At 39.9% G+C, this 23163-nt stretch overlaps 1 protein-coding gene across 5 annotated transcripts in view; it reads right to left on the reverse strand.

Annotated features, from left to right (window-relative positions):
* The window catches only part of LOC132404556 (synaptopodin-2-like), a 132916-nt gene extending 118018 nt beyond the window's left edge, over positions 1 to 14898 (reverse strand). For all 5 annotated transcript variants that reach the window (XM_059988766.1, XM_059988765.1, XM_059988764.1 and 2 more), the window contains exon 1: positions 14717 to 14898. In XM_059988766.1, the coding sequence (XP_059844749.1) occupies positions 14717 to 14821 (105 nt within the window). In that variant the 5' untranslated portion in view covers positions 14822 to 14898. The remainder of the gene's footprint in view (positions 1 to 14716) is intronic.
* Between the last annotated feature and the right edge of the window lie 8265 nt (positions 14899 to 23163).

The raw sequence follows: 23163 nt of genomic DNA on the forward strand, positions 1-23163 counted from the left end.
AATTCTGTATTCTCCAAGATATTTATCTGCAGAATATGGAAATATAAGGACCTCACTGAACGGGAAAAGCCTTTACAAGATGTTTTACTTTATTTAGACATCAATATCCCCGTGAGCATTTGCTGCCTTTGTTAATCTATTTTTTTCCAAGCATGCTGGATTAAGGTACTATATTTCTTTCCCACACTCATACAGTAATGTTCTGTTCCCTTCTGGCACTCATTATTTTCCACCTAATATCTGTTACTGCTTATATATGCTCCCATGATAAAATGAAACTGCCATCCTGCTGTAGGAGGATGATATAAGTGAGGGAAAAAGTGACTTGCTGTTAGAATTTTGAAAGTAGATAAACTTGTGCAGAAAACATATGCAATGCTAGCCTTTATTAATGGGGGGGGGGTGCAAGAACATAAGAGCAGGGTGCTTTGAAAAAACACAAGTTAGACCAATGCAGGAGTTATGTGTGTAAATCTGGACACAGACTCTAGGAAGGTCACTAGGATGAAGCAGTTCATCTATTAAAAAGAGCCTCATAAGGTTCAATGTGTTTTCTTTGTAATGATTGGTGTGTACAGAGTTATGAAGAGCACTGACAGGATTAATAAAAGGAAACTGTTCCCCATTCTTGGTTGTCAAACACCAGAGGACATAGGATTCAAAGATTTAAAGTACATTTATTATCAATATATGTATGCAGTATACAACTCTGAGATTTGTCTTCCCACAGACAACTATGAAACAAGGAAAAACCATGGAATCTGTTAAAAGAAAAACATCAAACCGCCCAATGCATATAAAAAGAATAACTCATGCAAATGGCAAAAAGTGAGTGGAAAACACAGGATAGAAAGTGAGATAGATACTTTATTGATCCCAAAGGAAATAACACTGTCATAGTAGCATTACAAGTGTACAGATATACAGATGTTAGAAGAGAAGTAAGAAAGAATAAAAAATAATTTACCTCAAACAGTCTACCAGGAGGGGTCATCACTTCGCTGGCTACAGGCTGACTCATAGAGCCTAATGGCCAAGGGTAAGAATGACTCATATGGCACTCTTTGGAGTAGTACAGTTGTCTTAGTCTATTACTAAAAGTGCTCCTCTGTTCAGCTAAGGAGGCACGCAAAGGATGAGAAACATTGTCTAGAATTGCTAGGGTCCTTTAGGTCCTTTGTTCTACCACAGCCTGCAGTGTGTCCAGTTTGACTCCTAAAACAGAGACAGCCTTTCTAATCAGTTTATTGAGCCTGTTGGCATCACCCGTGTTGATCCCATTGACCCAGCACATCATTGCATACAAGGTTGTACTGGTGACAATAGAGTGGTGGAAGATGTGAAGGAGAGGGCTGCATACTCCAAAGGACCCCAGTCTCCTCAAGAAGTAGAGGAAACTCTGGCCCTTCTTGTACACAGCCTCTGTGTTGGTGCTCCACTCAAGTCTGTCATACAGGTGCACCCCCAGCTACTTGTAGGTCCTCACTGCATCCACATCCTCACCATCAATAGTAACAGGGAGCAGTGCAGGCTGAGTCTTCCATCACCATCTCCTTTGTCTTTCTGATGATGGACTGCAGATGATTCAGCTTCACCAGGACCCTGTATTCATCCTCCCATCCTCCCTTTATACACCCAACTATTGCTGAGTCATCAGAGAATCTCTGCAGATGACATAACTCAATGATATATCTGAAGTCCAAGGTATACAGGTAACACTGGAATAAGTTAAAATAATTTGTTTATGCCTATACAGCTTGTGAAAACTTAGGCACTGAAATGAAATGCTACAATACTTCAAAACACGGAAATTAGTAAAAATGCAATGCTAATTATCCCAGCCTATGAGGGTGAAATGGATCTCCACCTGAACAAAACCAGCTTTTTGGCAAATACAAACTCCTGAAATCCTTACAGCTAACTTTCCTTTCCACTAAAGCTGATGAACAAAAATTGGGCAGAGTGTAAAGTGGGTTACTGTTGGTGATTTGTTACTGGCAAAATCAGTTTAACCCCCTTTTTGTTAGTCTGATATGTTTCAGGATATTTGGATGAAAATGCTAGCTCTGTCAATTGGAAGACGTTCGAAAGTGATATTGTACATTGACAGTGCACATTGCAGTTCAAAAAGAGTTCAAATATCTTGGCAAAGATGGATCATGAATTATATCAACTTATCTCTTTTCTGTTTCTGTCCTTACCCCGTGAGCAGGATTAAATTGAGAGTTTAATGGAATTTAAGCTTTATAAAATTAAATAGTAACGTCACAACACTCATTAATTTCTCCACGGATCTGGTTTAATGGCTTTGTGAGAGATCTTTGTGTCAGTGACACCATTGTCAAACTAAATATATCAATAATACCTCCCGTCACACTGTACAAACAAAACAGCTGGGACTCACAACCGCTCATCACTGAAATCACCAGTGAACACTAAGGTGCTGAAGGAAGGGTTATAGACTTATAGACAATAGGTGCAGAAATAGACCATTCGGCCCCTCGAGTCTGCACCGCCATTCTGAGATTATGGCTGATCATTCACTATCAATACCCAGTCCCTGCCTTGTCCCCATATCCCTTGATTCCCCTATCCATCAGATATCTATCTACCTCCTTCTTGAAAGCATCCAGAGAATTGGCCTCCACCGTCTTCCGAGGCAGTGCATTCCACACCTCCACAACTCTCTGGGAGAAGAAGTTTTTCCTCAATTCTGTTTTAAATAACTGACCTCTTATTCTCAATCCATGCCCTCTGGTACTGGACTCTCCCAACATCTGGAACATATTTCCTGCCTCAATCCTATCAAATCCTTTAATATTCTTAAACGTTTCAATCAGATCCCCTCTCAATCTCCTCAATTCCAGTGTGTACAAGCCCAATCTCTCCAATCTCTCTGCATAAGACAGCCCTGCCATTCCAGGAATCAACCTAGTGAATCTACGCTGCACTTCCTCAATTGCCAGAATGTCCTTCCTTAAACCTGGAGACCAAAACTGTACACAATATTCCAGGTGTGGTCTCACCAGGGCCCTGTACAAATGCAAAAGGGCATCCTTGCTCTTGTACTCAATTCCCCTTGTAGTAAAGGCCAACATTCCATTTGCCCTCTTCACTGCCTGTTGCACTTGCTCATTCACCTTCATTGACTGATGAACTAGGACTCCTAGGTCTCTTTGCATTTCTCCCTTACCTAACTCTACACCATTCAGACAATACTCTGCCATCTTGTTCCTGCTTCCAAAGTGTATAACTTCACATTTATTCACATTGAATGACATCTGCCAAGTATCTGCCCACTCACCCAGCCTATCCAAGTCTCCCTGTATTCTCCTAAAGTCCTCTTCACATGTCACACTGCCACCCGGTTTAGTATCGTCAGCAAACTTGCTGATATAGTTTTCAATGCACTCATCTAAATCGTTGACATAAATCGTAAAGAGCTGTGGTCCCAATACAGAGCCCTGTGGTACCCCACTAGTCACCTCCAGCCAGTCCGAGAAACACCCATTCACTGCTACCCTTTGCTTTCTATCTGCCAACCAGTTTTCTATCCATGTTGAAACCCTGCCCCCAATGCCATGAGCTCTGATTTTACTCACCAATCTCCTATGTGGCACCTTATCAAATGCCTTCTGAAAATCTAGGTATACTACATCCACTGGCTTACCCTCGTCTAACATCCTTGTTACACCCTCAAAAAACTCCAACAGATTAGTCAAGCATGATTTGCCCTTGGTAAATCGATGCTGGCTCGGCCTAATCCTATTACTGCCATCAAGATATGCCTCTATTTTGTCCGTTTTCTCCTTCCCTCCCTTCTTGAAAAGTGGGATAACATTAGCCACTCTCCAATCTTCAGGAACTGATCCTAAATCTAAGGAACATTGGAAAATGATTACCAATGCATCCGCAATTTCCTGAGCCACCTCTTTTAGAACCCTCGGTTGCAGACCATCTGGACCCAGGGATTTATTAGCCTTCAGTCCTATCAGTCTACTCATCACAATTTCTTTCCTAATGTCAATCTGTTTCAATTCCTCTGATATCTTATGACCCTGGCCCATCCATACATCTGGGAGATTACTTGTGTCCTCCCTGGTGAAGACAGATCTAAAGTACGCATTAAATTCTGTTGCCATTTCCCTGTTTCCCATAACAATTTCTCCCAATTCATTCTTCAAGGGGCCAACATTGTTCTTAACTATCTTCTTTCTCTTCACATAGCTAAAAAAGCTTTTGCTATCCCCTTTTATATTCCTGGCTAGACTGAGCTCATACCTGATTTTTTCTCTCCGTATTGCTTTTTTAGTTAAGATCTGCTGTTCCTTAAAACTTTCCCAATCATCTGTATTCCCACTCATCTTAGCCCTGTCATACTTCTTTTTCTTTAATGCTATACAATCTCTGACTTCCTTTGTCAACCACTGTGGCCCCTTCCCCCTCTTTGAATCCTTCCTTCTCATTGGAATGAACTGCTTTTGCATCTTTTGTGTTATGCCCAAGAATATCTGCCACTGCTGATCCACTGTCTTTCCTGCCAGGGCATCCGCCCATTTAACTTTGGCCAGCTCTTCCCTCATGGCTCCGTAGTCTCCTTTATTTAATTGCAACACTGACACCTCTGATCTGCCCTTATCCCTCTCAAATTGTAGATAAAAACTTATCATGTTATGATCACTACTTCCTAATGGCTCCTTTACTTCAAGATCACTTATCAATTCCTGTTCATTACATATCACCAAGTCCAAAATAGCCTTGTTCCTGGTTGGCTCAAGCACAAGCTGTTCCAAAAATACATCCCTTAGACACTCCACAAACTCCCTATCCTGGGGTCCAGCACCTACCTGATTCTCCCAGTTCACCTGCATGTTGAAATCTCCCATAATGACTGCATTACCTTTAGCACATGCTGCTAAAGGTAGATAGATACATTCTGCATCCTCCCCCAAGCCCTCCCCTTTTATGAAGCGACAGCATCCTCGATTGTTTATTTATTTATTTATTCATTCATTGAGATACATTGCGGAATAGGCCCTTCTGACACTTTGAGCCACATCGCCCAACAACCTCTGATTTAATCCATGCCTAGTCACAGGAAACTTTACAATGACCAATTAACCTACCAACTAGTACGTCTTTGGACTGTGGGAGGAAACCTGAGCACCCAGAGGAAACTCACACATTCCACAGGGAGGACCTATAAACTCCTTACAGGCAGCGGTAGGTAAAAGGGATTGCCAACACAATAGAAAAGTAAAGTAGAGACTCAGTTCACAGTTATGATAGTAAATTACCATTCAGCTAATATAGTCCATATCAACTAGAAGGAAGAGGAATTCAGCTACTGTCATTCCCCTATCCATTCCCTATAGCCTTACAAACTCCTACCACTCATTTACTTAACTTCTTCCCTTTGGATATTGCAACTGAATCTGCCTCTATTAATACTCTTGCCATTACATTCCAGACATCAACTACCTAAAATGATTCCCCTTGTCATTTATACTTTTGCTAATCGCTTTCATTCTGTGACCCCTATTGGCTGTGGGAAGGATTTCTCTCTGTCCACTGCCTTTCTGTTTTAGAATATCTCTGTTGGATTTCTTTACAACCTCCTATGTCCAAGGAGAACAACCTCAGATTCTCTAGCTTATCCACATGAATAAATTATTCAACTCCAGAGTTATTTTAATGGTTCGTTTGCAACCTCTCCAAAGCCTGAGCATCTTTTCTAAAATGTGGCCCTCGGAACTGGACTATTTGTGGCATAACCATAGTTTAGAAAAGTTTATTTTTGGACTATATATAACTTTAGATCTAAAACCCAGGATCCATGTGTTTTTAAAACCACTTGTTCCTACTCTGCCATGCTCAAAGTTCGACACACCCTGCTCTCTGTGCATTTGTACCCCTTGAAGAATTGTTCCCTCTAATCTCGATTGTCTTTTCTCGTTTTATCTAGCACAATGTAACATTTCACATTTCTCTGCATTGATTCTCATCAGCTACCTATTAAAAATTCTGTCTATGTCCCCTTGGTGAGAGACAAGTTAGATGCAATTTTCCTTTAACAAATTAATACTGGCTTTTTTGTCAGTCCACAGCTGTCCATGTGATTGCTAATTCTGTGCCAGATTATTCTTTCTAGAAAAAGAATGTTTGTAACATAATATTGTCAATGACGGCTATTGATATTTGGAAGACTATAACTTGAGCCTCAAGAATTCCCTCCCCTCTCCCACAACATAGGATGTATTAGATCGACACCAAATGATTTATCCATTTTAAGTACGAAGAGTTTTTCCAGTAATTCCTCTTTATCAGCTGCTAGCCAAACCAGTATATCAAATATATTTTCCTTTCCTGGTTCCAGCAGCACCTTCTTCCTCATTCAGTACCTACTATCTCCACAGATAAACTTATATTGGTCTCCAGTCTTACTTCTAGCCCTTCAATATTTTGCCTGTTTACATAGTCAAGGAATATTTTTGAATTCCCTTTATTATTTGCCAACAGCCTTTTCTAATCTCTCTCCTCCACCACCAGCCCCAACCCTCACTTGCCCCTCCCCTCCTTTGGCCTCTAAATTTTTCTTCATCTCTATCTTTCCTGTACTTTGCAGGGTTCTCATTTATTAACCTGACATCCATCACTTCTTCCTCTGTCTATTCAATTTGATTCCACTCTATTATAATTTATTTTACTTTATTTGGACTTTTTATTATTCATGATTTTACTGTGTGAGCACACGTATTTTTGTTTTGTTGTTTTTTCAGGTCATTGTAGGAGCAGGGCATCAGATTAACAATCCTGAGACCTCCTCACTCTGCCCTGCTAGGTGCCTGTTGAATGTTGGGGTCAGCTCTTTATTTCAGTAAAGAGTGTAGATTTGAACCAAGAGTGGCAGGTCTGATAAGCAGGATATTCCACAGCCTACTCCAATAAATTGTTGCATCCATCAGGGAACTGGTTGAACTACGTGTTTTCTAAACAAAATCACTAAGAAAAGAGAAAAAAATGCATTTATGTGCCTCTGAATAAGCCAATACAACTGCAATGCTTCCTGTTACATGATGAGGCTATCACAGCTACAGAACAACAAGCTTGCTTACAGAAGCAGAGAACTAAAAGCATTTTAAATCAAATTAACACATATGCCTCATACATATAAACTAAAACATATATATTCTCTATCACAATAAGGACTAATGCTTTATAGTTACACAGAACACAAACATTAAGTGTCAGACTAAGTGAAGAACCAGGCAAGAGCCTTTGTTTTTTTTTGTAGAAGACTACTAAAGTTTTGGCACTGCAGAGATTAAGCTGAAGAAATTACTTCACCATTTTGTCAAATTAAGTAATGGTTATTCTGTCTCGGAATACACTCTCTCCTAGCTCCTTCTCTCTCAACTCACTCATTTAATGGCTCTTGAAATTCTGCTGAGATTATAGTGTCTACATTTACAGAGTGCTGATTCCTCTTAGGCCTTTGTCACTGCCTTTTTTTTAGTCTATTGGATTAGCGCTTAATGCACACCATGCATCTCTCTGCAAGCAGTACATGCCCTGATAATCAGGCTTGATTAAAAACTGGCTAAAAGTTTTACTCTGATAAATTGCAGTTTTGAGGTTCATCTTCCTGTTCACTCTGCCTAGGAAGTTTATCAAAAAGTAGGAGGAAGAGGGCATCAGATATTTCTTCCCTTGGTGTGCTTCTGAAATTCTCTAGTGATTTCTCATGGTCTCTTTGACCTATAGTTGTAATAAATTTCAGTTTATTAACCTCACAAAATGGTGTGCAGAAATATTCTCAAATATGATGGCAGAATGTAGTATTAGTGGTAAGACTGCTGACAGTGTGGAGGATCAGAGGGGTCTTGGAGTCCGAGTCCATAGGACACTCAAAGCTGCTCCGCAGGTTGACTCTGTGGTTAAGAAAGCATATGGTGTATTGGCCTTCATTAATCGTGGAATTGAATTTAGGAGCCGAGAGGTAATGTTGCAGCTATATAGGACCCTGGTCAGACCCCACTTGGAGTACTGTGTTCAGTTCTGGTCGCCTCACTACAGGAAGGATGTGGAAACCATAGAAGATTCAAGATTCAAAACCTTTATTGTCATTCTAACCATACATCAGCTCTGCAGGGCAGAATGAGACAGCTTTTCCCAGTAGCAGAGCAATCATAACATAACAAACGCAACACTAAATAATAAACATAACAATAAATAGTAAAACACAACAGCCACATGTCAGTTAAAAACAAGTTATAAGTGTCCAGTGCAAGTTAAAAGTGTCCAAAGCAGAGTCAGGTAGAGCAGCTATTTAGCAGTCTGACTGCCTGTGGGAGGAAACTGTTTAGTAGCCTTGTGGTTTTAGTTTTGATGCTCCTGTAATGTTTACCTGATGGCAGAAGAACAAACAGTTCATGGAGAGGGTGTGATGGGGTCTTTAATGATGTACCGTGTCTTCTCGAGGCATCGACTCTGAAAGAGTTCTTGGACAGAAGGTAGGAAGACCCCAATAACCTTCTCTGCTCCCCTAACCACCGTCTGCAAGGCTTTTTTGTCGGCAGCACTGCAGCTGGAGTACCAGATTGTGATGCAAAAAGTCAGCACACTCTCAACCATGCCTCTGTAGAATGTAGTTAAGATGTTAGTGGGGAGTGATGTCTTTTTAAAGCTTCCTCAGAAAGTGCAATCTCTGCTGGGGCCCGTTTCACAATCCCAGTGGTGTTCCTGGACCAGGTGAAATTGTTCGAGATCTGCGCCCCAAGGAACTTGATAGTTTCCACTCTCTCCACTGACGAGCCGCTGATGCTGAGGGGTGTGTGCTCAGGCTGAGACCGTCTGAAATCGACGATCATCTCCTTGGTTTTGGTGACATTAAGCATCAAGTTGTTGTCACTGCACCAACTCTCTCGGTGTTTGACCTCCTCCCTGTACATTGTTTCATTATTTTTGCTGATGAGCCCCACCACTGTGGTATCATCAGCAAATTTAATGATCAGGTTCCCCTTGAATCTGGCTGCACAGTCATGTGTTAGCAGTGTAAACAGCAATGGGCTAAACACACAGCCTTGTGGGGATCCAGTGCTCAGTGTGATGGAGTCAGAGATGTTCCTGCCAACACGGACTGACTGTGGTCTCTCTGTCAAGAAATCCAGAATCCAGCGACACATGGCAGTGTTAAGGCCAAGCAGCGACAGTTTCTCCACTAGTCTCTGCGGGATGATGGTATTGAACGCTGAACTGAAATCAATGTACAGGATTCTGGCATAAGTGTCTTTGTTGTCCAAGTGAGAGAGAACTGTGTGCAGTGTGGTGGATATTGCGTCCTCCGTAGAGCGATTTGGATGATAAGCAAACTGTAGAGGATCCAGCGATGAGGGGAGGCTGGCTGTGATATGAGGCTTGACAAGCCATTCAAAACATTTCATCACTATGGGGGTCAGGGCAACAGGACGGTAATCATTCAGTCAGGCTACAACTGATTTCTTTGCTACAGGGATGATTGTGGAGGTTTTGAAACATCTGGGGACAATGGCTTGACAAAGGGAGATGTTGAAAATGTCTGTCAGGACATCTGCTAATACATCAGCACATTCCTTGAGCACACATCCAGGGATGTTGTCGGGACCTCCCACTTTTCCTGGGTTAACCTTGGCAAGGGTCCTCTGTGTTTGCTCTGAATCAATGATTGGAGCCGGCTGGTCAGATGGTAAGAAGGGACTGGCTCTCCCCCTTGCTGTAGTACTTGATGCTTCGAAGTGTGCAAAGAATTTGTTAAGCCTGTTAGGAAGAGTGGTGTCGCTGTCATCAGTTTTCTGCCTGATCTTGTAGTCTGTCAGAGCTTTAATTCCCTGCCACATCCGTCTGGTGTCACCTGTGTCACAGAAGTGTCCATGTATTTTGCCTGTGTAGGCCCTTTTCGCTTTCCTGATCGCAGACCTGGCTGAGCGAAGCGAACTCCTGTCCCCAGATCTGTAGGCTGTGTCACGGGCCTTCAGTATTGAACGCAGTTCTGTTGTCATCCATGGCTTTTTATAACCACATGAGGTGAAGGTTTTCATCACAGTGACATCCTCCGTGCAATTGGCTATGTAGCTGATTACTGCCTCCGCATACTCCTCAATGTCTATATGGTCATCATAGGAGGCTGCTGTCTGAATATGTCCCAGTCTGTGTGCAAAAAACAGTCTTGTAGTGCTGAGGCTGCTCCTTTTGGCCAGACCCTTATCTGTCTTTTCTCTGCTCTCACACGCTTAAGCAGTGGTTTATATGCTGGTGTTAACATGACAGATATGTAGTTAGAAAGGGTGCAGAGGAGATTTACAAGGTTGTTGCCTGGATTGGGGAGCATGCCGTACGAGAATAGGTAGAGTGAACTCGGCCTTTTCTCCTCAGAGCGAAGGAAGATGGGAGATGATCTGATAGAGGTATATAAAATGATGAGAGGCATTGATCCTGTGGATAATCAGTGGCTTTTTCCCAGGGCTGAAATGGGTGCCACAAGAGGACACAGGTTTAAGGTGCTGGGAAGTAGGTACAGAGAGATGACAAGGGTAAGTTTTTTACTCAGAGAGTGTTGAGTGCATGGAATGGGCTGCCAGCAACAGTGGTGGAGGCGGATACAATAGGGTCTTTTAAGAGACTTTTGGATAGGGACATGGAGCTTAGAAAAATAGAGGGCAATGGGTAAACCAAGTAATTTCTAAGGTAAGGACATGTTTGGCACAACTTTGTGGGCTGAAGGGCCTGTGTTGTGCTGTAGGATTTCTATGTTTGTATGTTTTGCCTCCTTTCTTCTTTCTCCTATCACAACAGTTTCACTAGCGGACGTGTGCAATGGAGTTCCCACAAGCTCTTGAAGCAAGTAAACGTTGGGGATGGAGTTCCCACAAGCTCTTGAAGCAAGTAAACGTTGGAGATCTTTTGCTTGTAGCTGGTGATAGTGGTTCAACTCATGCTTTCTAGGGGGAGTGGTGAAAGCAGATATGATAATGATATTTAGGGGGTTTTTAGTTAAACATGAATAGTCAGGAAATGGGGGAATATACAGCATATCGTGTACTGACTGAAGGGATTTAATTTAATTTGACAATGTGTTCAATGCAGATATCATGGACCATGGGGCCTGTTCCTGTGCTCTACAGTTCTATGTTCTGAAAGTCAAGCCTGGATATATATTAAGAAATAAGGCAATCCAATAATCTGAAGACAGGACAAACAAAATCATGCTTTATATAATAAACAGCTGTGCCAAGCTATTTGTGTCTGTTGTCTAAGTGAAGACTGCAGACATCCTCACAGGCCTGCAAATGGCACAAGAGGAGGTGGCCTTTCTTCTCGATTGCCATTCTTCTCTTTACTCCTTGATGATATATGCCACATTGAATTATACTTTCTTGCTTATTTCATAAATAGATAGATTTGCATTACTCTTTAATTTTCCTATGGTAGAATTTTCAGAGAGCTTTTTCAATCTTTTACGGTAGATGTTCAGGAAAATCAGCAGAAACCCTTCTAAGTCTTGTCAAAATAACAACAGCAAGTCAGCAAACATGATCACAGAGTACTTTCATAGGCATGGAGAAGTAGTTTTAGTTCTTCATTCAGGTAATAATAATTCTCAAAAAGATGATTGTCTACTAAATTTCTAATTACATCAAGGCATACACTGATGATATTTTGGATTTATATTTATTCCTCGGCCATGAGAAAAAAGATAACATTGCTGAGGGTGAGATTATTGTTCAAAGGAAATCAGAAACATTTTAATACTGGCCTCAGAAGTATTTAGCATTCATTGACCTTCTCTTTAACTAGACAGGCTGGATATGCTAACGTGTGACATAGTGCGTATTTGTGGATCTTCCTTTGAACCCATCCAGAAGTAAGCAAAGGACACACCTGAGCAACAGCTCACAAAGGGATTGCTGGAGGCCACTGATGAAAAGAAGGATTTCAAGTCAAGTCGCTTTTTTATTGTCATTTCGACCATAAACTACTGGTACAGTACACAGTAAAAATGAAACAACATTCCTCCAGGACCCTGGTGCTACATGAAACAGCACAAAACTACACTAGACTATGTGAGACAGCACAAGGCTGCACTAGACTACGTAAAATAATACAAAGACTACACTAGACTACAGACCTACACAGGACTACATAAAGTGCTCAAAACAGTGCAGGGCAGTACAATAATTAATTAATTAATAATAAACAAGACAATAAGCACAGTAGAGGACAAATTTCAATTTAATAATAAATGATGTAGATGTCAGTCTAGACTCTGAGTATTGAGGAGTCTGATGTCTCGGGGGAAGAAACTGTTACACAGTCTGGTCGTGAGAGCCCGAGTGCTTTGGTACCTTTTGCCAGATGGCAGGAGGGAGAAGACTTTGTGTGAGGGGTGTGTGGGGTCTTCAGGTTTAACTTGCCATACTGGAGCAGAGGGAGCAGTGCTTCTGCTCTTCTTGGTCTTCCATCAATATTCCAAACAACTTCCTGAACTCCTTTAACGAAGAAATGAAGCAAGCATCCAAACTGGGCTCAGCGTACAGGCTTTGCCTAGGTGACTGGCATTTGAAACTCCTCAGAATTACTCAGGGGAGGCTCATTTTTGGACAAGGCTCACACTTTTGATTACTGGCAACACCTTCCCTAAAACAAGCCAAAATAAATTTCTTCCCCCCCCCCCCACTGATTAGAAACTTCTCCTTAACAGAGGCAGACAGATATTTTTAAATTAAATATCAAATTTTCTACACTATGTTTAAAAATACATGCAGTAAGCTGTACTTTGCACAGCTCAATATTAATTAATTATTAGTTTTTAATCAACATGATGGAAGTTCTCTTTCTTTATGCATTAATTATCATGGGAGATATTTCTCGAAAACTGTCAACAAATTCTCGGAAATAATTTTAAGCTGCCAGCCTTGTATGGGATGGACAAATCCTTCATTCCTTATAAGGCCTACAAGAATTACAGGCACTCTTAACAGATGCCTGCTTAACTGTTGAGAATTTTGAAATATTTCTTAGTGGATCTTGCATTCTACATTCTGATAACTGTATTTAAATGTGACCAAAAAGCATAATTTACATTGTGAACTGCACAATCTGTTAATCATTGCAACACACACATTTCCAGCATCTGCAGATTTTCTCGTTTGTTAATAACTGCAATAACTTTTCATGTGTTAACCCTTGCAACTGAATCATTTTTGGAATATGCTCAACATGATTGCAAAATTATGTTTTCATGAGAAAGTATTTGTCAAAAAAGTTGTTAGATTGGAGGATGCCAAGGTGTTAAGAGACACTTTCATCAAGGTAATGTGTGGCGGGTAATTTTTAATCTAACTATACCTCAGGGCTATGCTCTGACTATATTCTAATATTAAATTTGATATCTAATTTCTTTTTTTGCTTCCCTGCTTTGCAGTCTGATACAGCGAAAGCTTCATGAATAGTCATATTTTTTGCTATGAAGTTATTAAACTGTTCTACTAAAAGTTCAGGCTTCTTGTTAGTTTACTGTTTGGGAATATTGATTCAAGCACTACAACTGCAGAACAGATCCACTAGGTGTCACACTTCTAGAACTGTTATTTTCTCAGTCATACAGCTTTGTAACTGTCTTCAATGTCTTTTATTACTAATCAAACCAGGTCTCCTAGGAACAGTATTGATGACCTCTTCATCAACTTTATTGAATTCAAATGTCTTATCAAACAAGTGTCTGATAATTAATTTAATTCAAAACTGCAGAGTGAAACATGTAAAGCAGTAAAATAATTGCCCTGGATTTAAATCAAGCAAAGTTCCATTTCAGTGATTGTATCTTTCAAATAATTGATTAGACATTTCAGTAACCCATACAATTTGCATTATTGAAATCATTACAAGCACAGCAAAGCCAAGGCAGTTGGTAAAAATGTTAACTGTACAATACTATAAAATATGATTTATTAAGTAATATAGTAGAACTTGAGTCTGATCTGCAGGAAAAATATGCATTTTTTAATCAGCTAAACATTGCATTTTAGGTTAAAATTAGTAATTCTGCTGTCACTTTGAACACAGACTTAGTTGTTAAACAAACGTTTAAGTATGGGCTGATAAACATACAGTAAATTCTACTTTGATCCGAAGAATGCTGGTACTTTCTACTAAAGCTGAACAATGTGCTGTTAATTAATGTTCAGTAATGCTTTTCATGCTACTTAACTGGTCAGATTTAATCAAAAGCAGATCCCTGAAGTTGTCCAGTGTAGAGTTCAATACTCATTCACCTACAGCAAAAAAGAACAGCCCCCGGGTTCAAATCTCTTTTAAAATCAAAGCAATAGGAAACCTATTTTAAGATTGTAGCTGATAACATTATTTCCATCTTCATCTTTCGAAGTAACCTTCTTTGATTGTTACACAGAATTCTTCCTGGAGAAAAAACTGACTTTATCAGGGTTCAGCTTTAAAGTGCAATCAGTTGCTTTATCAGATGGATTTTGAAATTTATGCTTTATCCACTGTGGAGTTCAAAAGCAGATCGTAACCTAGTGCAGAATTGTAGTTTGTGGCTACACTTGGATAAGCATTGTAAACAAATCCAAAAATTACTTCCACTAACTCGAGAATGTTACTCTGGAATAATTCTGCCTTTACTGAATATTGTACGTCTTGATTAAATGATTCTGCTTACCTTTGAAACCTGTAAAGGCTGTTTGTGTTCTTTGCCACCTTGCAGTCTGAATCCCCAGGGTGGGCCACCATCAACTGTGATGCTTACATAATCCCCTACACCCATGGAGGTGAATTCTTGTAAAATTTCCTCTCAATAAGTTATAAACTACTAAAATGGAGCGTTGTCCGACTGGAACTGCTTTCCAGGTTGGAGACACAGCTCAGTATGTCTGATGAGGGGCAGTCACTCAACACAGTCACCAACCAGTTACAGCTCCACAGTTCAACATACGTCAGAAGCTGCAGCTCAGCCCCATCCAAGGAAAGCTGTGCACATACTAGACAGCCTGGAGCAGCCAGTGACCAGCTCAAGATAAACAAGAGGAGGAAATGTAAGGGAAAAAGGGAGAGCAAGTTACTATTTTCAAACATAAGACAGTCCTACCCACATTATGAAAAATACACATAATGTAGTTCAATTGAAACCCTTTGGGAAAATATCCAGAAAGTAACATAATAAACAGAAAGTTGGGTAATTCAGAGGTTTAGCAGAGCAGCAGAGCAACCAAAAAATCCACATTGTGTATTCTTCTGCACTGCTATCAAAAATCTGGCAAATTGAAATCCATTAATAATATCCTGACTGAGTGAAAAAATGCATTAAATAAAATCTTATATGGACAACAGTAAGGTTTCATACTTTAGACGTAAAGGGTAGGGCAGTGTTTCTCCAAATGCTAGATGCAGTGGCCCGTAAAGAGATTGTGGGGGGGGGGGGGGAATTCCTGTACATAGATAAATATCATGGACAGAAAGTAATCAAAAAGCCTAATGGAATATTATCTTTCACACCCAGAGTACACTGTATATCCCATACAGTACAGGATATATACAGCAGCTTTTATAACCTATACTACAAATGTCATAAAGATACTGAATATCTGGAGGAACCTCCGGCAAGGTGAGGTAAGTAGTAAGAGCTTGAAGTCTACATGTTCCTATTAGGGCAAAGATGGTAATCCTGGCTGAAAAGAGATATTAAGGCAGGGCCAGGAGGCATCTATCAGGTACACACAACTGGGATACTTGAGTATAAGGAATGCAGAAGTGTACTCAAAAAGGAAATCGGAAGGGCTAAAGGGGACATAAGATAGGGAAGATCAAGGAGAATTCAGATATGTTATAAATATATTAACTAGAGAGAGAACAAGGTTCCTCGAAGACCAAAGAGGGCATCTATATTTGGTGCTGCAGAAGTTGTTTGAAGTCCTTCATGAGTATTTCTCCTCTGTTTTTAACATAGATGAAGACTTGAAGGAAGAAGAATGCATGTGAAGTCTTAGGATTTTGGGAAAGTAAATGGGAAGGTCATGTGGATGGTCTGCACTACTGTAGAAAAGGTGAAAAATGTTTTAAAATGTATGAAGGTAGACAAATCTTTAGGGCCTGAACAGGTAGCTCTAATGGGAGGCAGGAGAAAAAAATTGCAGGAGCCATGGCTTAGATATTTGCATAAATGATTTGCCAGCATAAGATATTTGCCAGTAGACTGGTGGGTAGCAAATGCTGTTACTTTATTTAATGAGGGCTGCTAAGAAAAGCCTGAATTTAGAGCAGTAAGTTTAACATCTGTGGTAGGTAAATTACTGGAGAGGATTCTGAGGGAGAAGATATTGTAATATGGAAGGTTAACTTAATCACTGATTAAAAATTGTTCCAAAAGTTGCCTTTGCCATGCTGGTCAATGATGGCCTCCTTGAGGTACAGTATGTAGTCACCTTCCCAATGGTTAACTCCTCTGCCCAGGCCATGTGCTGCGATGTCTGCAACTGTCTTCTGGTTCTATGGTGTACAAAGATGAAGGCACGTATGCAAGTCTCTCTCTTTTTACTCTGAGCTCACTCCAGGCTGAGAGCCGCAGGCCGTGGTGGAGAAACCATTTGGAAGATGTGTTACAGTTAATAGGCGAAGGGTCCCTCGTTTCAGGTGTCCACCTAGTTAAGTAGTTGTTTATTGCTTGTTTAATCTTGTTGTGCAACTTGGACAGATTTAACATGTGTATTGAATGCAGTGTTGTAGCTTCTATAGCTTGGGTTACTTGGATGAGTGCTTTTTTGACTTAACATGCAAGTAAAGTGTTTCATTGCTTGCTTGTGAATAAATAGTTACTGTACCTGCAATCAGTGTCTGCTGTTTCACTTACCAAACCGGCAAATCTGCTTCCATGTGTACACCTAGAAAGACAGTATTTGATCAGGGGTAGTCAGTTCAGCTTTGTGTATGGGAGATCATGCCTCATGAATATGATTGAATTTTGATGTGACCAAGAAAGTCAATGAGGACAGGCATAGTCTTCTTGGAATTCAGTAAGATTTTTGATAGGGCTCCATGTAGTAGTCTACTCTGAAAGGCTGGATTACATGGGAGCTAATTGGATACATTGTTGGCTTGAAGGTAGGAGGCAGAAGATGATGGTGGAAGATTATTGAAAGCCCATGATGGATAGTGTGGCTCAAATTTGGAATTCGGGCCCCTTGCTGTTTGCCAACTATATCAATGATCTGGATAAGAATATACTTACAAGCTATGGTTAGTAAGTTTGCAGATAACATTTCAATAGTTGGTATAGCGGACCGTGAACATTATATTAAACTACAGAGGATTATGAGCCAAGCAAGTAGGCCAAGCAATGGCAAATGTATGTAATTTAGTTCAGGCGAGTGCAAGGTGTTGCATTTTGGAAAGTCGAATCAAAGTTGGACTTTCAAAATAGGGTCATGGGAAGTGTTGTAGAACAGAGGTGGCTTGAAGTATAGGTATATGATTCCCAGAAAGTGGAGTCACAGATAGACAGGGCGTTGGAGAAGGCTTTTGGCTAGCTTTCCTTATTCAAAGCCTTGGGAATAAAAGTTGGGAGACCATGGTGCAATTGTACAGGATATTGGTGAGGATACACTTGGAATATTGTGTATGATTCTAATCTTCTTGCTATAAGAAAGTTGTTATTAAATTGGAAAGAGTGCAGAAACAAATTTATAAGGAAGTTGCCAGGACTTAAGTGACTGAAATATAGGGAGAGGTTGGACAGGCTAGGATCTCTTTCCTTTGAACATCAGAGACTGAGAGATGATCTTATAGAGATGTATAAGCATGATGAGTATAGATAGGGTCAGTGTACTCAGTCTTTTTCCCAGAGTTGGGGAACCAAGAACCCGGGGCATCAGTTTAAGGTGAAAGGAAAAAGCCTTTATAGGAGCTTGAGGAGGAAAGTTTTTATAGAGAAGGTGGTATGTATTATACAGTGTGTAGAATAAGCTGCCAAGGAAGTGGTTGAGGTAGGTACACAACAACATTTGAAAGACACTGGGATATGTACATGAAGTTGAATAAGTTTTTAAGGCAACCATCACAGTAGATGGACAGAAGTCATTTGTATTGCTTTTGGAGTCTTAGACCTGGATCTAAGATTTTGAATGAGAACTAGGCCTTTAATGCTTGGAGAAGTGTTTCAGAGGTCTGTGACTTCTCTGAGAAGTACTGATTCACTAAACTCATAATCATAAAAATAATACAAAATCAGTACAAGCCAGCTAGCTGTTATGAAAACAACTGATTTCAAACCATAATTTTGATGTAGGAAGGATGGAATACTGAATGAACCAAAAGCCATTACTCATCTAATAAGTGAAATGAACTGTTAAATATTGTATAATCTGTCAGGGTAGAATCACTTGCCAAACTGACTTAATCCCAAGATTTTTTTAAAAAGTGGATAAGCACCCGAATTAGTAAATATACATACAGTTACTTAATTCCAGGTGTATAAAATCGTTCAGCATGTGTTAATGCTGAAGGAGCTATGGAAAATTATTTGTAAATTAAAAGAATCCAAAACAGAGGAATGACATCAGAGAAACAGTGATCCTCAAAAGTGACACTGAAGATAACTGCTGGCAATGTAAAATAAATTGTACATCTGTTGAGAGGATAGAAGATGAAAACAAAATTGGTTTCTGCTGCAGAATCAACTTCCTGGGAATGTTGGCGTGTAAAGTTCAGTACTTGACCCTAAGATAAAGGAAGATGAATGTCCAACAACACTCATAGGTTCAACCATATGTGCATCCTGATGCAGTTCAAGCACGCAAAGAAAAGAAAGTAGCATCTTAATTACTAAAGAAGGCAAGAATCCCTAAAATGAAGCAGAAAAAAATAAGGGCCCTTGAAGCCAACACTATACATCTGTGGTACCCGAGGGGGCTTTGTGGGAGTCATTGAACTAAACAAAGAGTCGTAACAGGCATGGATAATGAAACCCTGATGATTACTGTTTCCTAATGCCTAACAATTCACAAATATTCTGGACACTAGATATTTTTTTAAAAAATTACAACAACATTTCTTAGTATTCAAGCAATATACTAGGGCAATGAGCAGGGGTTGTCTTTTCTGTCACGGTTAGTGTGATGCTATTACAGTTCGGGGCACTGGATTTCGGAATTCAATTCTGACATAATCTGTAATGGAGTTTGTACATCCTTTCCGTGAATCATGGGTTTCTTCCCAGTGCTCCGGTTTCCTTCCACATTCCAAAAACAAAACAATTAGTAGGTTAGTTGGTCATTGTAAATTGTTCTGTGATTAGGTTAAATCAGTGGGTTGCTAGTGGCACCACTCAGAGGCCTAGGAGGACCTACTCCATGCTGTATCTCGAAGTACAGTGCCTTGAAAAAGTATTCAGTCCCCACGAATGCTTTCATGTTCTGCTGTTCATTTTCTAAATTTAAAATATATATATTGAAGAAGGATTTTTTAGCTAAATCTACAAAGCATTGGGCATCATGTCAAATCAAAAGAAAAAAAATCCAAAACCTGTCAATTTTACTAATAATTTAACAACCAAAATTGTGAGGCTGAAGAAGTGTCCATCCCCTTGGTAATTACCAAGCTGCTTTTCCTCAGCAGCAATATATTACCTTATTTATTGATGTTTAATATTCATCATTATTTGATGATGTAGAAAAATGGAGGTCATCCGATTTCAGTGAATTTACAAGAATGAATGCTCCCTCTCTCTGTAAGGTCTAATTGTAAGGTAACTTTCAACACAGCAAACTAACATGGAGACAAAAGAGCATTCAAAGCAAGTCAAAGAAATAATAGAAGAGCACAGATCTGAAGAAGGGTATTAGACTGTCTTAAAGGCACTGAACATACCATGAAGCTCAGGGCAGTCCATTGTGAAAAAGTGGAGAAAATATGAAACCACAGCCACAAATCCGGCCACCCCTCTAAACTTAGTTGCTAGAGAACAATGACACCTGTAATAGAGGCTACTGTGATATCAACAGTCACTCTGAGCAAGCTGAGAAGTCAGTGGCTGCAAATGGAGATGAAGTTCATGGCTTCACAATCTCCAAGGCCTTGCACAAAGAAGGTACTTATGGAAGAGTGGAACTGAAGAAGCTCTGGCTGATAATAAAACATATTCTTGCCTGTAAAGTCTTTCCAAAGCTTTACTTAGAAGATACTGTAAAGATGTGGAAGGGGTCTTGTGATTGGATGAGACTAAATTGGAATTTGTTGGCCTCAACACTAAGCAGTACATGTGACATATATTGAATACTGTGCATCAGCCTGGTAACACCATCCCTACTAAGTCAGAATAAAAATCAAAATCAGGTTTAATATCACTGGCAAATGCAATAGATAATAATAGAATAAACAGTGAATAAGTGTATGTAAATATTAAATAGCTAAATTAAATAAGTAGTGCAAAAGTGTTCATGGGTTCGATGTCCATGACAGAGGGAAAGAAGCTGTTTTTGAATCGTTGAGTGTTTGCCTTCAGGCTCCTGTACCTTTTTCCCGATGATAGCAATGTGAACAGGATGACGGGGGGCCTTAATGATGGATACCACCTTTTTGAGGCATCACTCTTTGAAGATGCCCTGGGTATTACAGAGGCTAGTGCCCATGATGGAGCTGATTAAGTTTACAACTCTCTGCAACTTATTTCGATCCTTCGCAGGAGCCCTCCCATAGTAGATGGTGATGCAGCCAGTTAGAATGCTCTCCACGGTACATTTGTAGAAATTTGTGACTGTCTTTGGTGAGATACAAAATCTCCTCAAACTCTAAGGAATTATACCTGCTTTGTAGCTGCATCCATACTTTGGGTCCAGGAGAGATCCTCAGAGATGTTAACACCCAAGAACTTGAAATTGCTCAGCCTTTCCACTTCCGATCCCTCAATGAGGATTGGTGTTTATTCCCTTATCTTACCCTTTCTTAAGTTCACAATCAGTTCTTTGGGCTTACTGACACTGAGTGCAAGGTTGTTGCTGCAACTCCACTCAACTAGCTGATACTTCTCACTGCAGTTTGCATTCTCATCACCATCTCAAAATCTGCCAACAATAGTTGTATCTTTCACAAACTTACAAATGGCACTTGAGCTGTGCCTAGCCACACAGTCATGGGTGTAAGGGGAGTAGAGCAGTGGGCTAAGCACACATCCCTGAGATGTATCAGTGTAGATTGTCAGCAAAGCAGAGATGTTATTCCTGATCCATATAGGTTGTGATTTCCAGTTGCAGAGGGAGGTACAGAGGCCCAGGTATTGGAGCTTTTTGATCAGAACTGTAGGAATGATTGTGTTGAATGCTGAGCTGTAGTCAATATACACCATCCTGGCAGAATAGGGAATGGAAAAGGGGAGGGATAGGGGGTCCATATCCCTCTATTCCTTACCTGATTATACGTCAATCTACGTCTCATAAATATCCGTTTGTACCTGCTTTTACACCTTTCCAGCAGGAGTTCCAAGGCACATGCCACTGTGTGAAAAACATTCTCTTTCTCACCTATGCCCTGTAACATTTGACCTCCCCATTCTCAGAAAAAAAGATTCTGGTATCTACCCTACTTAAGCTTGTTTAATTTTTATATGCTTCCAATAGGTTGCCCTTTCCCTCCGAAACTCCTGGGAAAACCTTCGAAGTTTCTCCATTTTTTTTTTATATAGATAGTACACTTCAATTCTAGGAACATCCTGGTAAACTTCTTATACATCCTCTCCAAAGTCTCCACATCCTTGCTATAGTGTGTCAACAAGAACTGCAAATAATACACCAAATGTGGCCTAACTAAAGCTTTAGACAGCTACAACATCACTTCCAGATTTTTATATTTAATGCCTCAGCCACTGAAGGCAAGCATTCCTCATACCTTCTTTACCACTTATGATCCCACTTTCATTGAGCTATCGACATGCATCTGAAGGTCAATGCTTCTAATAGTTCTGTTATATACTATACACCATTTTATAAACGTATTTGTTCCATTATATTTTTCTTCACTGTCAGGAGCAATTTTTAAAATATTTTGCTATATCAGGGCTTTTGGCTCATAATTTTGGGTCTCAGATTTACTTCATAAATCCCTTGATCATAGTTAGGTATAAGGATTGCAATTTAGAATTTATTTCATAATATCTTCCTAGTCTCTATTTCTGTAAGTGATGATAAATGTTTAATTTCTTTCTCTAATGGAATTGCCACAATTTCTATGATATAATTAGCCTCTAGTACTAAATATTTAACTTCCGAGAATCATTTAAAACATTTACTTCTTGATTTCTGACTTCTGAACTTTATTAATCCAAAGTCAAGGCCATCACCTTCACAACTGCTGATCAGATTTTTTGTGAATATCCATGATATATTAACTATGCACAGGTGTCACAAGACTCTTTAGATCTCTGGTACTTCTAGCTTGTCTCCATTTTAAAAGTATTTTAATTTAAACCTTTCAAATCAAAATTACCTTATATTAGCCTTCAATAATGCTGACTTCCCATTCATTTAATCTATTACTACATCATTATAATTTTATGCTACCATCAACATTGCTATGATACTTCAAATGTTTTACTAATTGGCAGACTGGGATGTGTCACATGATTGCAACATACACTCAATAACCACTTTATTGGGTACCTCCTGTACCTAATAAAGTGGCCATGGATTCCGTATTTCAGTGGTCTTCTGCTGCTGTAGCCCATCCACTTCAAACTTCGATGTGTTGTGTGTTCAGAGATGTTCTTCTGCACACCACTGTTGTAATGTGTGGGTATTTCAGTTACTATCACCTTATGTCAGCTTGAGCCACTTCTGATCTCTCTCATTAACAAGGCATTTTCACCCACGGAAATACACTCATGAGATAGTTTTTGTTTTTTGTACTATTCTCTGTAAAGTCTAAGGACTGTTGTGTGTTAAAGTCCCAGGAGATAAGCATTTTTTGAGTTACTCAAATCACTTTATCTTAACTTCAGCAATTATGCCATGGTGGAAGTCACTTAGATCACATTTCCTCTCCGTTCTGATTTTTTGGTCTGCACAACAACTGAAATTCTTGACCATGTCTGCATGCTTTTATGCATTGAGTTGCAGCCATATGATT

The sequence above is a fragment of the Hypanus sabinus genome, chromosome 14, assembly GCF_030144855.1.
Source record: "Hypanus sabinus isolate sHypSab1 chromosome 14, sHypSab1.hap1, whole genome shotgun sequence".
In the NCBI taxonomy this organism is placed as follows: Eukaryota; Metazoa; Chordata; class Chondrichthyes; order Myliobatiformes; family Dasyatidae; genus Hypanus; species Hypanus sabinus.